Below are 14,210 nucleotides of genomic sequence, written 5' to 3' on the forward strand. Positions count from 1 at the left end.
GAGATAGATGGCTGCTTTAACGTGTGTGTGGCCACCCCAGGTAAGAGAGAGATGGCTGCTTTAACGTGTGGCCACCCCAGGTAAGAGATAGATGGCTGCTTTAACGTGTGTGTGGCCACCCCAGGTAAGAGAGAGATGGCTGCTTTAACGTGTGGCCACCCCAGGTAAGAGAGAGATGGCTGCTTTAACGTGTGGCCACCCCAGGTAAGAGAGAGATGGCTGCTTTAACGTGTGGCCACCCCAGGTAAGAGAGAGATGGCTGCTTTAACGTGTGGCCACCCCAGGTAAGAGAGAGATGGCTACTTTAACGTGTGGCCACCCCAGGTAAGAGATAGATGGCTGCTTTAACGTGTGGCCACCCCAGGTAAGAGAGAGATGGCTACTTTAACGTGTGGCCACCCCAGGTAAGAGAGAGATGGCTGCTTTAACGTGTGGCCACCCCAGGTAAGAGAGAGATGGCTGCTTTAACGTGTGGCCACCCCAGGTAAGAGAGAGATGGCTGCTTTAACGTGTGGCCACCCCAGGTAAGAGATAGATGGCTGCTTTAACGTGTGGCCACCCCAGGTAAGAGAGAGATGGCTGCTTTAACGTGTGGCCACCCCAGGTAAGAGAGAGATGGCTGCTTTAACGTGTGGCCACCCCAGGTAAGAGAGAGATGGCTGCTTTAACGTGTGCAACATCTGTCACTACAGCGTTTCCTTAGACACACAGTCCTCTCTCATCCCCCTCTCGTACCACAGACCTTTCAAAGGGAGATTAACCAAGTCCTTCTCACTTCCTGCAATGAGTCACATGATCTACACGAGGCGTGGCATAGGCCTCTCACACGCATGGTCATTTTTCGGCCCAAATATGGGAGGGCAGCTCTTTCGGAATGGAAAAATGAATGGGTTAATAAACTAGCTTTGTTTGTGGTTCACACGGGCTAATTCTAAATGAGGGAAACCTCAGTTGCCTTTCAAGCTTAAATAACAAGGTGTGTTGAACAATGACCATACAAAATGAAACACGCTGCTGCACACAAGTCATGTTTCATTTACATACTGTCGCTTATTTTTGCTGCAGAGCAGAGTTAATCTTTTTTCTCATACAGTTAGCATTATTGCTAGTACTGATAATATTGTTGCTAGTACAGTTAGCATTATCACTGCTAGTGCAGTTGGTAACCATGTTAGGGGGCATTTTCGTACCAGTTCAGGGGACTCCCCGAGGGGAACTGCCCACTGGGAGCTCTCTGAGAGGAACTACCCACTGGGAGCTCTCTGAGAGGAACTACCCACTGGGAGCTCCCTGAGAGGAACTACCCACTGGGAGCTCTCTGAGAGGAACTACCCACTGGGAGCTCTCTGAGAGGAACTACCCACTGGGAGCTCTCTGAGAGGAACTACCCACTGGGAGCTCCCTGAGAGGAACTACCCACTGGGAGCTCTCTGAGAGGAACTACCCACTGGGAGCTCTCTGAGAGGAACTACCCACTGGGAGCTCTCTGAGAGGAACTACCCACTGGGAGCTCTCTGAGAGGAACTACCCACTGGGAGCTCTCTGAGAGGAACTACCCACTGGGAGCTCTCTGAGAGGAACTACCCACTGGGAGCTCCCTGAGAGGAACTACCCACTGGGAGCTCTCTGAGAGGAACTACCCACTGGGAGCTCCCCAAGAACTACATACCTTCAGGGCCATAGATATATATAACTAGATGGTGCAAGGCGGAGTCTCCAGCGTAGTTCACTGGCGGCCATCTTGTCACAGGCAGCACGCCCACTCATAACATGAATGCCTATGGTGCATGTACTATTGAAATAACCATAGCTTGCTCAACGGTGTGGTTTATTACAAACGATATGATTCAGGATGCTTGGACATGTTGAAATTATTTTCATATCAAAGTCCATTATAAGTATGCCGTATGATAACTACATCTCTGATGTTTATAACAAACCAAACCGTTTGAAAATGGTTATTTCAATAGTACATGCACCATAGACATTCATGTTATGAGTGGGCGTGCTGCCTGTGGCAAGATGGCCGCCATGTGACAAGATGGCCGCCATGTGGCAACATCGGTCTCCATTGGCCAGCAGCGTGGGTGAGTCATCTAGCCTTTATATACAGATGCAGCTCTCAGGTCTCTGAGCTCTGCTCTGCTACTGCAGTAATCATGCACCATTAACCTGGCAGTGATGTTAACAAGGCGTTAACGACACTGTGCCCTTGCAGTAGAGGTTTGATTTTTAAGAGCTGGATCTGTATGTCTATGTTCAGGGCTTCTTATCAGTTTGCATTTGCATCGCCAATAGGAACGTTGAAGTGTCACCCCGGAGACGAGTGGCCGGGCAGTGCGTACATTTCTTGGTTGATAACAAGATGAGGGTGCTAAAATAACAAACTCATACAGTATAAATATGAGACTGTTCTGACAGTACAATATTGATGTAACTAGAGATTCACTGGGGATTTATAATTTGATTGAATTTCCTCTGCTTCTCTTTGGCAGTGCAATCTTCTCTGAGTTGGCTGTTCCAAATGTGGTTATTGTTGAATTATTGGCTATTTTCATCTCGAGGAATAGGTTTGCATTTTGTTTCAGTCCGCTATGAAAGAAAGTGACACCTTAAGCCCAAAGCAGACGGAAGGCGAGCAACGTCGCCTTGCGATGCGATCAGCTGTCGCTCAACAACAATTGCTTTAGTACCCCACGCCACACGTGACCGACGAATGCACTTGAAATTTTGAAATTTTTTAACGACTTCTGGAAACCCTTCACTTCTGCAAAGCGACTTCTGGAAAACCCACATCAAAATCATTAATACCAGTCAGCCGCCACCGCAGCCACAAGGAATAAGTCACGTCTTCGAGATGGAAAACCACGTTGAGCCAATGTGATTTGGGACTCCCCGTTAGAGAAAGGGAGTGCTATTTAGCTAAACTGTGGAATAACGGTCTTATATCTTGGCCAGCAATCACGGCAACAAACCAGGTAGTGTGATAGCACTACCGTTCCATTTCGTATCATATTTCTGTAACCGAGAGAGTGATTGGCGAACTTCTTTTTGCTCCCGGTAGCGTATCGCTGTGTGATTCGAATGAGCCATTGCATGAAGCTGACGTGACGTGAGAATACAGGGGAAACACTGTAAAAACGCTGTTAGTGCTACAACTAACAGCCATTGGATAGTGATTTACCGGGTCTGACAGCACTACAGTTAAATTTTTCATATCATAATGCAGAGGCTGAGAGACTAACTCTTTTGCTGCCGGTAGACCAGGGCTATTCAACTAAATTGTTCAGGGGGCCACATTGTCAGAAACCCAAGGGGCCAGGGGCCGGACTGCCACGGCGCCTCCCCGTGCTATGAATATATGTACACTTGACACAACACGCAACCACATTTTCACAACTTTTATTTAACTACATTGCAAAAGTAGTATACTTTTCAAAAAAAGTGCTTCATTTATGTGCCACATCTGCAACATCTCCTGCAGAAAGTGCTTCATTTATGACTGTGCAACAACTGCAACATCTCCTCTTCAACATTTCAATATAAAAATAAAATAAAAAACAAACAAGTGCATGATGTGCATCTGAACATTCTAACATCAACACTTGAACAAAAAAACACATTTATAGTGCAGCTGAGCTTATGAAAAAGTGCTTCATGTCTGTGCAACAACAGCAAATCACAGCATCTTATTAGCACTTATTGTCCACTCTTAACTCTCAAACATCAGGGGGTGGGGGGCAGACAGGCCTAGCCTACATACACACATCTAATGAGAGCGATTGCACTTCTTTGACTGGGCAATGGCAGAGAAAGAGGGTTCATAGGAAGTGAGGGCTACCCGCAAACAGTGATGCAAATGCTCATTTGTCAAGGAGGCACGTTGCTTGTTTTAATGGCATTCATGTGAGAGAAACTGGATTCACAGGTGTATGTTGAGCCAAACATTGTTAGCACAGATATTGCCAGCGTTTTTATTTTGGGGAATGTCTTGACATGAATACACTTTATCCAAAATGTTGTGGTGGATTCATTCTCAAGTGCCTGCTTCAGAGCAGATGATGCTTGCATGTCAATTATTTCAAGTTGCAGGAGACCTTCATCAATGTGAAGTGATGCAAGGAACTCTTGTCCTTTTGTGGAAATAGCAGCTACATTGGCAAATGGGTTGCTCACAAAATGCATCAATTCTCTTTCTCTGGACATGTCAAATTCATCAAATCGACTTGCAAAGTTTTCCCTGAATTTATCAATGAAATCTGTCATTAATTGAGTGACTTTTGGCTCAATTGTGCGTGTTAACGTTGACATGAAAATAAAAAAGTTAAAAAAAAAAAAAAAAAATATATTTTTTTTTAAATAAAAAAAAAGAAAAAAAAATATTGTCGTGTAATCTTTGGCGGGCCGGTCAGAATCATCCCGCGGGCCGGATCTGGCCCGCGGGCCGCCAGTTGAATAGCCCTGCGGTAGACCATCACCGTACGAATTGGAAGCGCCGTCGCGTGTCATTCTCTAACCCTTCCAGAAGCTTTGTGGTCCGGTCTTGAACTTTCCATAAATGTGTCTCCATAAATACATTTAGTTAGATCCAGCACTGAATGTATCTTGTGGTTATTATTATACATTTTCGACAACTATTTCCTGGTTGTTTCCGGACATGATTTCCTGCTCAGCCATTAGACAATTTGTTTTATTAGAGTGAACGTATACTTTTACAAATGATACACCAGTAGAAGTCATGTTATTTCCTCATTGTGACCTTGCTGTGTTGCCTGTCTGCCGCAAAAAAAATTAGATTGAGGCGATATTTAGCCAGGCGACAGAACTTGCTACACGATTGTCGCTCGAAAATGTCCTGCTGTGTGGGTTCTCTCATTCATAACAATGGAAGCGATAACATTCTATCAATCGCCTGGCTTTAAAAAAAACGGTCGCCTGGCAAAAATCGCCCCCCTTGTGCATTGGACTTTAGTCTTATCTCATTTTATCCCTATCGATGCTGCGTTTTGGAAATACTTAATCTATAATCACAACCCTGCTTAGCATACACAAAAAATGTGACTTGCTGGAAAAAAGTATTGCTTTTGTGCATAGATCACTAGATTTATCAACTTCTAATCCGCATTTCACATGTGTATTTCCTTGTTAAGCGGATGGCATTGGCGAAATGTATGTTAAATGAGGAGTTGGAATCGAACTGGTAACGTTCCAATTACCAGACAACCAATCTACCTCCTGAGCTACGGTCGGCCCTGACCAGAGTCTAGCTCCTCTCTGTACCGCTCTACCTCCTGAGCTACGGTCGGCCCTGACCAGAGTCTAGCTCCTCTCTGTACCGCTCTGCCTCCTGAGCTACGGTCGGCCCTGACCAGAGTCTAGCTCCTCTCTGTACCGCTCTACCTCCTGAGCTACGGTCGGCCCTGACCAGAGTCTAGCTCCTCTCTGTACCGCTCTACTGCAGCACTAGTTGCCTTCCACAATTCACGCCAGCTGGGAGCTGGGAAGTCTCTGACCCGAGGACAGGACGGTGATGTCACGAGAGACTGAACAGGGGGTAAAACACATGCTCAGTGGGAATTTCCCCAACGCCCAGATTCCGGCCATGGTGCCGACTCCCGTCCTCTTGTCCTTCCAGCTAGAAGATAGATAGATTAGATTAAAATGTATTGTCATTATACAGCACAAGTACAGTACAACAAAAAGAAGTTTGGCATCCAGCCAGAGTGCAAATGTAACCGTAAAGTGTGATAGTAATGTAGATTGTACAGGGGATTAAACTGGATATAAAATATATAAATGAGTACTACTTAGTATAGTGCTAATCTATGTACAGAGTTGTAGTATTAGTATTAGAGTATGTAGTATTAGAAACGTCCTTGTATGCTATTTGTTAGTGGGGAGGTTATCCAAGGTGCCTCATGAAACTTTAAACTTTTAGCACAGGTAATCAGTGGGAATCAGACTCCTAATCGTGGCGCAGTGTTGGCTGGGTTTCAGTCAGAACTTTGGCAGTGGTTATGCATTGATTTTATTCACCTCACACTCTGCCTCAAAACCTGTGCCATTTGAAGACGATCTCCTTACATCTTTGGTCTATAAGAGACGCTGCCTGTCTTTCCTTTGTTTTTTCTTCAGGTGTATATTTCTTTGAATGTTTTCTCAGAATTCTGTTTCTAGAGTTCTATAACTTTTACATTAAATGACCGGTAGCCACTTTGATGTCATCATTAGAATGTTCTGTTCTCTCGTCCTAGTCTCACATGTGAAAACATACAGCTGAAACGGTTAAACATTTTGGAATGGATTTAAAGATGTATGGTAATGGTGTTGGAAACAGTATAAATGAACTCGTCAGTTAGTCATCTAATACTTTTCATTAGTCGAGGTCAGCCCTACTTTTCAAGTCAAGTCAAGAGTTTTATTTGTCACGGCATACAAGTATACAATGAAATGCGGGTGGTCTTGCCCGCAACGATGTGCAATACAGTAGTACAACATATAATGGAATCCAATAAACAACATTGTGCAATGAACAGGTAACATAGTGGGACATCACGGTATTTGTACATAGTTATTTACAGAGCATGTAGGACAATACACTGTATATACTCATATACTCATAATACTCATATCTAGTCTGGGTCAGACCCAGAATCCCCTGATCTTAATCATACACAAACATACATTATGCATATGCATGCATACATACATACACACATAAGAAACTATGATATAATAATGAATTATTAGTCTGGAGTGTGTGTGTGTGTCTGTGAGAGTGTGCAAATGAGTTGTATATCTGATAGATGAGCTGTCTGTCCTTCTGCCCTCCATCTGCCCTGTTCCTAGAACTGTCCCTCATTGGCCCAAAGACGGGAAGAGACACTAACAAGTATTGTATTGGCTGGGGGAAGGGGGGGGGGGGGAGTCTATCTATTTTATCACACAGAATACAGTAGAGTAAACAGGAAATATGGGAGAGAGAAAGACATGGAACATATAATCAATTTTTTCCTCTTTCTGTCTCCTCACTTTCTCTTTCTCTCCTCTCACTCCCTTCTCTGTCTCTCTTCCTCTAATACCCTCCCTCCCTCCCTCCCTCCCTCCCTCCCTCTCTCTTTATCTCTCAGATTTTCTCTCTCTCACACACATTCACAGATGCACTCTCTCTCCATCTCTCCTGTCACACTCGCAGGCAGATGGAGGGCACAGGCCCATCGCCCTCAGTAGATCGTGTTGATACCAGTAATGTGATTTACGGATTTATGACACATCTCTCATTTGGATTTACGGATTTATGCTTCCAGTAAATTATACTCCTAGTTCCGTAGCGGAGAATTCATCCAATTATTTACACTCGAACAAGCGATTTTCATTTAGACCTGTGAGTTATAGTGAGGTGCATAATGCACTTATAGGATTAAACACAAAGGAGTCGAAGGGTGAAGATCATCTCGATCGTTGCCTCCTGCGTCTCAGTTCTCATATAATTGCTGCACTGCTTGCTCACATTTCCAATCGAATGTTTATCTCCGGTAATATTACAAATGTGAGGACGTAATGGTGTTTCCGGTGACTTGAATAATTATTGTCCAATATCAAAATGATTAAAGATTAAACTGGACTTCAAGTTTCAAGTTTCTTTAATAGTTGTCATACAGAAGTACAGAATACTTTTATACAAAATGCTTCTTACTGTTACGCTCCAGAGACTGTGCTAGACAAGATAAGTATGAAATAAAATAGTATAGCATGTAATAGAAGTAAAAATAGAAGTCACAGTGTTCAGTATAGACATATGTACAATGTTCGATGCAGAATAGAAGTAACTGAGTTACCATACAATATACAATATACTATGCAATGTACTAATATACAATACTATATAGTGCAAAGCAGAAATGGGATGAGGTACAATTTACAGTAAGGTGTACGAGTTGTAGTGCAAATCCTTTACCAATAAATATAAAGTGTGTTTAGGTGATCTAAAGTGTGGAGAGTGGGTGCTGCAGTGTGTTGTTTGTTTAAAGTGAGTGTGTGGGTGTGTGTGCTGTGTGCATTTGATGGTTGTTGCATAGTGTTTATTGTTCGTTGAGCAGCCTGATGGCCTGGGGATAGAAGCTTCTTCTGAGTCTTTCTGTGCTCGCCATGAGACTCCGGTATCGCTTGCCTGACCGCAGCAGTTCAAAGAGGCAGTTGTTTGGGTGGCTGGAGTCCTTGATGATTCTCTTAGCCTTACCTCTGCACCGCTTGTTGTAAATGTTCTGGAGGGTGGGAAGCCCCCCTCCAATTGTGCGTTCGGCTGAACGTGCCACTCTCTGTAGTCTGCTACGGTCTTGTGCGGTGCTATTCCCAAACCAGGAGGTGATATTGCCAGTCAGGATGCTCTCTATTGTACATGAGTAGAAGTTCTTAAGGATCTTCTGACTGACTTGGAACTTCCTTAGGCGCCCTAGGTGCCTGAAGAAGTCTTTATTCATAGCACACATTCCAGCGTAGTCATGCAGCGACACACACATGCGATGGGCGACACATGTTTAACTAAGAGAAGAGATATGCATTGCAGCCAATTTCTGCCTCTCAGCCTACACATCCTCTCATTGACAATGTATTCCACCCACATACTATACTGCCCTCTACTCTCCCCCTCTCTCCCTCCCTCCTCTCCTTTCCTTTCCTTAACTCTCATGTCTCTCCCTCTCTTCTCTACCCCTCCTCTCCTCTTTAACTCATGTCTCCTCCTCTCTACCTATCCTCTCCTATCCTCTCTACTATTAGCTACTCTCTCTAGTCTAAAGGACAGTTGTAGTACTCCCAAGACAGTGCACTCCAAGTGTACTCCATTACAGCATACTCCATTAGTGTACGGTAGAGCCTTCTTTATCTGAACCCCTCTGGAATGGAGGTTTGTGTAGTTGCATTTAGAGTAACATACCTTCCTACGAGCCTAACTACCGTTGAAATATATATTGTGACCGGGGACCTCAGTGGTATCCTTTGTTTTCATGTGTTTCTCTGCATCAATATACTGTATATATTAGAGCTTTGTTCTGCATCCATTATAAGCGGCCATTTTGAGCACCTCCTAGACTAGAGTATATTCACACATTAGTAGGGCTGTCCCCGACTAAGGATTTGGATGGTCGACTATGATTGGCCAAAATTTGCCGTTAGTCGACTATTGGTGACATTAGCCATGATAGCAGTTGAAACAATCCATCCATGCTTATGAAACTGGTGAAAATATCACAGTCGAATAACAAATAATGTGGTATAATAACATCCAGCTTTTTTTTGTTTTGAAAGGGAGTATGTAAAGCCAGTGCTCCATAGATTATAATTTTTAGCACAACAGCTCAGAGGAATGACTTTTCATTTCCTGTTTCGGTGTATTGCTGTATTTACAGGAAGCCCATCAATATCGTCCTGCAGAAGCTAACCGCAATAACTACAATCTTCTTCAAAATGTAGTTATAATTTTATTGTAAATTTTCAATATCTGTTTTATCTTGTGACAAATGTTCACAGTTCAGTCTTGCTCTGTTTTAGAGAAAAAGGGGTATAAAGAAGTAACTACAAAATAACTGGATAGTCAAATAACTTTCAAGCTATTTTTCTCAGTTTCACCATTTGCGTAGTTACTGCGATTAGCTTCTGCAAGGCAGTATATTTTACACCACATACCAAGAGACATAGACATGAAGACTGATGTGTATACTATATATATATATATATATATATTGAATATTAAAGCAAATCCAATGCAACTCCCCCAGGTTTGGTGATCCGGCCCCATGCCTTGGATATCGGCTACAGCCGTAACGCCTCCAGCGAGTACGGCCAGTACGTCCAGCATCTGGAGAGCTTCCTGCAGCGTGAGTACTTGTTTTATGGCTCATAGACATTTATGACCCATTATCGCAGTTGTTTGTTTATGACCCATCGATTCACTGTTTTTCACGAGCGGACAAAACACCCAACTGCACAAATGAGGCAGGATAACGATGCAAGAATAACGTTTATTGAAAGGGAATTTAAAGGGACACTTCGTCAAAAAGCTGATTTATTGTGCACACGTTCATTTAGTTTGAGTTATTGAGAGTAAATTACTTTAGATATGGACACCAGTGATGGGGAGTCGCGGGGACATTGAATTATTGTGTTGTGTTGATTACAGCTCAATGAAACTAATTTACTCTCAATAGCTGTCAAACTAAATGAATGTGGGGGCGCTCCAGTAGCACACCACATAGCGCGCTGGCGAGCAAACGCGTAATATTATGTGATTGGCGCAGAATGAGTTAAGGGCCAGGAGAGGCTGCTGATGTTTGGTCTCAGAGCCTTTGAAGAGGTTGCTGGTCTGCGGGAGGTGCAGGAGGTGAGACCATAGACATGTATAAAGGCTAGATGTCTCACCCATGCTGCTGGCCAATGGAGACCGACGTTGCCACATGGCGGCCATCTTGCCACAGGCAGCACGCCCACTCATCACATGAATGTTTATGGTGCATGTACTATTGAAATAACCATAGCTTGCTAAATTTTCAACCGATTTCAAACGGTTTGGTTTGTTATAAACGTCAGCGATGTAGTTATGTATACTTATAATGGACTTTCATGTGAAAATAATTTCAACATGTCCAATCATCCAATTGAGCAAGCTATGGTTATTTCAATAGTACATGCACCATAGACATTTATGATTGATGTCATGTCGTGAACTACGCTGGAGACTCCGCCTTGCACCATCTAGTTATATATATATATCTATGAGAGACAATAGCGAACGTGAGATAATCAAACAAGCGAGTTAGCTGGCTGCTGTCTTTACTAACAGCTAGATATTTGCCATTTGGACCTCCAGGCTGGTAGCGTTCTTATCGGGAACAAAAGCATTAAAGTTACATCACCGACTTGAAATGCATGAGCTTAGTGAAACAACATGGCAAACATACAAAACGTTCATCTTTCTTTTCTGTTCTCCCAGCTGTTAACAAACAGTTATGCTACCTGGCTAGCCAGCAAGCCGTACCCAGCATGCCGTTCAGCGGTGTAACAGTTAATAGGGTCCCCTCTCAATATACTAGTGTAGGTGCTGGCAAAAAAACAAAACAAGGGAAGGTGTGGCTGGGTAGCGCAGTGGACTAAGCACTCGCCTACCACCGCAGAGACTCGAAAAACTGCGATGTAAACGGCGACTCCTACTGGTCGGTCGGGGCGCCTGTTCAGCAGGGAGGGGATCTGGGGGAAATAGCGTGAACCTCCCACACGTTATGTTCCCCCAGTGAAACTCCTCGCTAGTGTCGGGTGAAAAGAAGCGGCTGGCGACTCCACATGTATCGGAGGAGGCATGTGGTAGTTCTACACCCTCTACAAATGCTGTTGTCCGCCAAGTTGATGGGGGGTTTCACCACAAGTGGGTAATAATTGGGCACCACCTGCTGTGAACACAGAACTCTATCAAGTCGTCACACACAGTGTATTTTTCTGACGCACCACAGCACAGATCCTCTGTAGCCGCTTATCAATGGTTATAGGGAGGGAATATGATGACACTTGACTTCCCTATTGATTGTGTGTTGGAGCCGGACTCATCAATTATGTTGTAGATGGATCTTCGTGATCAATAGAGGTTTAATAGTGAAACGCATACAAACAAAGTACATGTAGGTTAAAGGAGCTTTGACTGAGAGGAGAGTTTTTCCAGTGGTCACCTGGGAGAACACCGAGGTGGAGAAGGGGATCCAGCTCTCTTGTGGAAGGTGGGGGTTAGGGGACACTGGCTCTCTAGGTGTGAGATTCAAGCTGTTGTCGGGACAAACCAGGGATTCCTCCACAAGGGCTTCACTGCAGTTGAGGGACGCATGGAGAGGGTTGAAGCAAGTCTCAGTTTCTATCTGCTATCCACTTACGCTGTTCGTTCTGCAGCAACATCATCAGAACAAAAACACTTGTCAGTTTAATATCCATATGGATGGAATACGTCATTTTATATGTTTGGAGGAAGGAGTAGTTTCCTGAAAAATCTCTGGCAAGCACTAAATTGACTTATGTCGAGCCAAACCCCTTTTTCTTGATCCTCCAATCACAGCTGCCACGTCCCTCGGACAAACAAAGTTTGTGTGGAGGATCAAGAAAAGAGGGCGGGGCTGGAGGTCAATTTAACCCTTTCTCCGCCGATGACGTGTTAAGACGTCATTCCTCGCCATGCTTAATCTGCCAATGACGTTTTACAGCATCTTTGAGATCAATATTTCAAATTTCTGTCATGGTATTCATATTTCACCCACGGATCCTTGACTGGTGCTGTAGGACTCCGCTCAACTCTCCAGCGCTTCAATACCGCCACCTGGTGGCCGATCGGCGAGTTGCCAAACCGGAAGTGGGGCCGGAAGTGCTTGGTGTCACCCCTATTCCGTCCACCACTCGCTATCGCTCGCAGGACTCCATCTGGACACACTGGATAATCGATCCGTTGCCATAACTCGATAAACAACATTATTTGGACGTATATAGTATTATACAACCCGGAAATGGTTCGCCTAGATCAACATCCCCTAATAGCGATCTTTTTGCTCCAGTATCATCCCCCATCGCTACGAGGAAGCTGCGGGGAGTTTCAGCGTTTTTGATTATTATTATCCATACAAACTGCTATGATCAATATATCACCCATACTACATGAAACATTTAACGTCGGTCATTGCATTATAAACGACCCCCCCCCCCCCCCCCCTCCGGTCACCAGCAGATGATGAGTCATGACGTTTAGGACCTTGTAGAATTGAAATGTTTTATCTGGCATCAATCACTATCAAACTGCATTTGATGATCTAATATATGCATAAATGGCTATAACTCACGTTCTATGAAATACTGCAGAAAACAATAAAAACATATTTATACTCCAGACCGTATTTTTGTGTGAATGAAAAAGTAAAACGTTCCTACACCCTGAACGATAGCTAATCGATGTTGAATGGGCCATAGTAATGTCAATTTAGCAATACAATTTAAAAAGTTATAGCCCTGCAAACTAGGTGAACATCTCCATAGACAAATAGAGCTGGCAGACTGGCTACAAGGATGGATATAAGCGTGGCAGAGAAAGGGTTAATGGTCCTTCTGAGTGATTGCGTGTGAGATTTTAAATCAACAAACCAATTAGTCAACAAAGTCCTATGATGATTAATGGATTAATAATGTCTTTAGTGGATGTGATGCAGTTGGATGTGTTTCTTCTCCGTTTTCTTTTAAGTCCTAAATAGGGCTGCACGATTAATCGAAAATAGATTGCGATCTCGATTCATAGACCTATGCGATCTCATTTCTAAATTATGACGATTTTCTTTTATATACAAAAAATATTTACTTAACTTTTAAATGATGACGATTCTGACTTGAGTTATTTTGTATGTTACAAGAGACTTTTAAGTTTAAGTCAAGCACTTTCATATATGTTATGTTGTCTGTTTAAGAAAGAGTGCAATAAATGATTTTATTGAAAAAATAAGAATCGTGTGAGAGAATCGTGATCTCAATTCTTAGAGAGAAAAATCGTGATTCACATTTGAGCAAGAATCGTGCAGCTCTAGTCCTAAATGTAAAGAAGGGGAGGGAAGCCGCTGTATAATGTAAACATTATGATCTATTTCAGGCTCCAAATACCCTTAATGTAAAACAATTATCCATTTCATCCTTTAAATGACCCTTAATGGAATGTAAAACAATTATCTATTTCATGATCCTTTAAATTACCCTTTAATGAATGTAAAACAATTATCTATTTCAGGCTCCAAATGATTCAAGATTCAAGAGGTTTATTGATGAAATGACTATTTACCACTAAGTGTGTCTGACCACTAAAACCTGCACGGACTATAACGTACATTATGACCGATAGGATACAGACCCTCATCTGCACCTTTTGTTTACACCGTTTAATCTTCTCATATTTCTATGTTCAGATTAAATTTTATTGCCTATATTTATGTCTTTCTCCTATTACCCTGTCCATACATGTACCTCCCCTCCCCCGTGCTCCTATGACGTCAAATTTCCCAGAGGGGATCAATAAAGGAATATCGTATCTTATACGCATCAACTTTAAAGCATTGTGGTGGAAAATCAAACCATAAACGGTTACGAAATGTGCTTATGAATAATAGACATGCATGAATACTCTGGTTTAAATAATAATGATATAGTCT

General features: G+C 43.1%; 1 protein-coding gene across 1 annotated transcript in view; it reads left to right on the forward strand.

Annotated features, from left to right (window-relative positions):
• The window catches only part of atp1b3b (ATPase Na+/K+ transporting subunit beta 3b), an 86,545-nt gene that overhangs the window by 50,999 nt on the left and 21,336 nt on the right, over nucleotides 1-14,210 (forward strand). The window contains exon 3 of the mRNA XM_084325630.1: nucleotides 9,777-9,875. Coding sequence (XP_084181756.1) covers nucleotides 9,777-9,875 — 99 coding nt within the window. The remainder of the gene's footprint in view (nucleotides 1-9,776; nucleotides 9,876-14,210) is intronic.

Source organism: Notolepis coatsorum, assembly GCF_963971535.1.
Source record: "Notolepis coatsorum genome assembly, chromosome: 1".
Taxonomy (NCBI): domain Eukaryota; kingdom Metazoa; phylum Chordata; class Actinopteri; order Aulopiformes; family Paralepididae; genus Notolepis; species Notolepis coatsorum.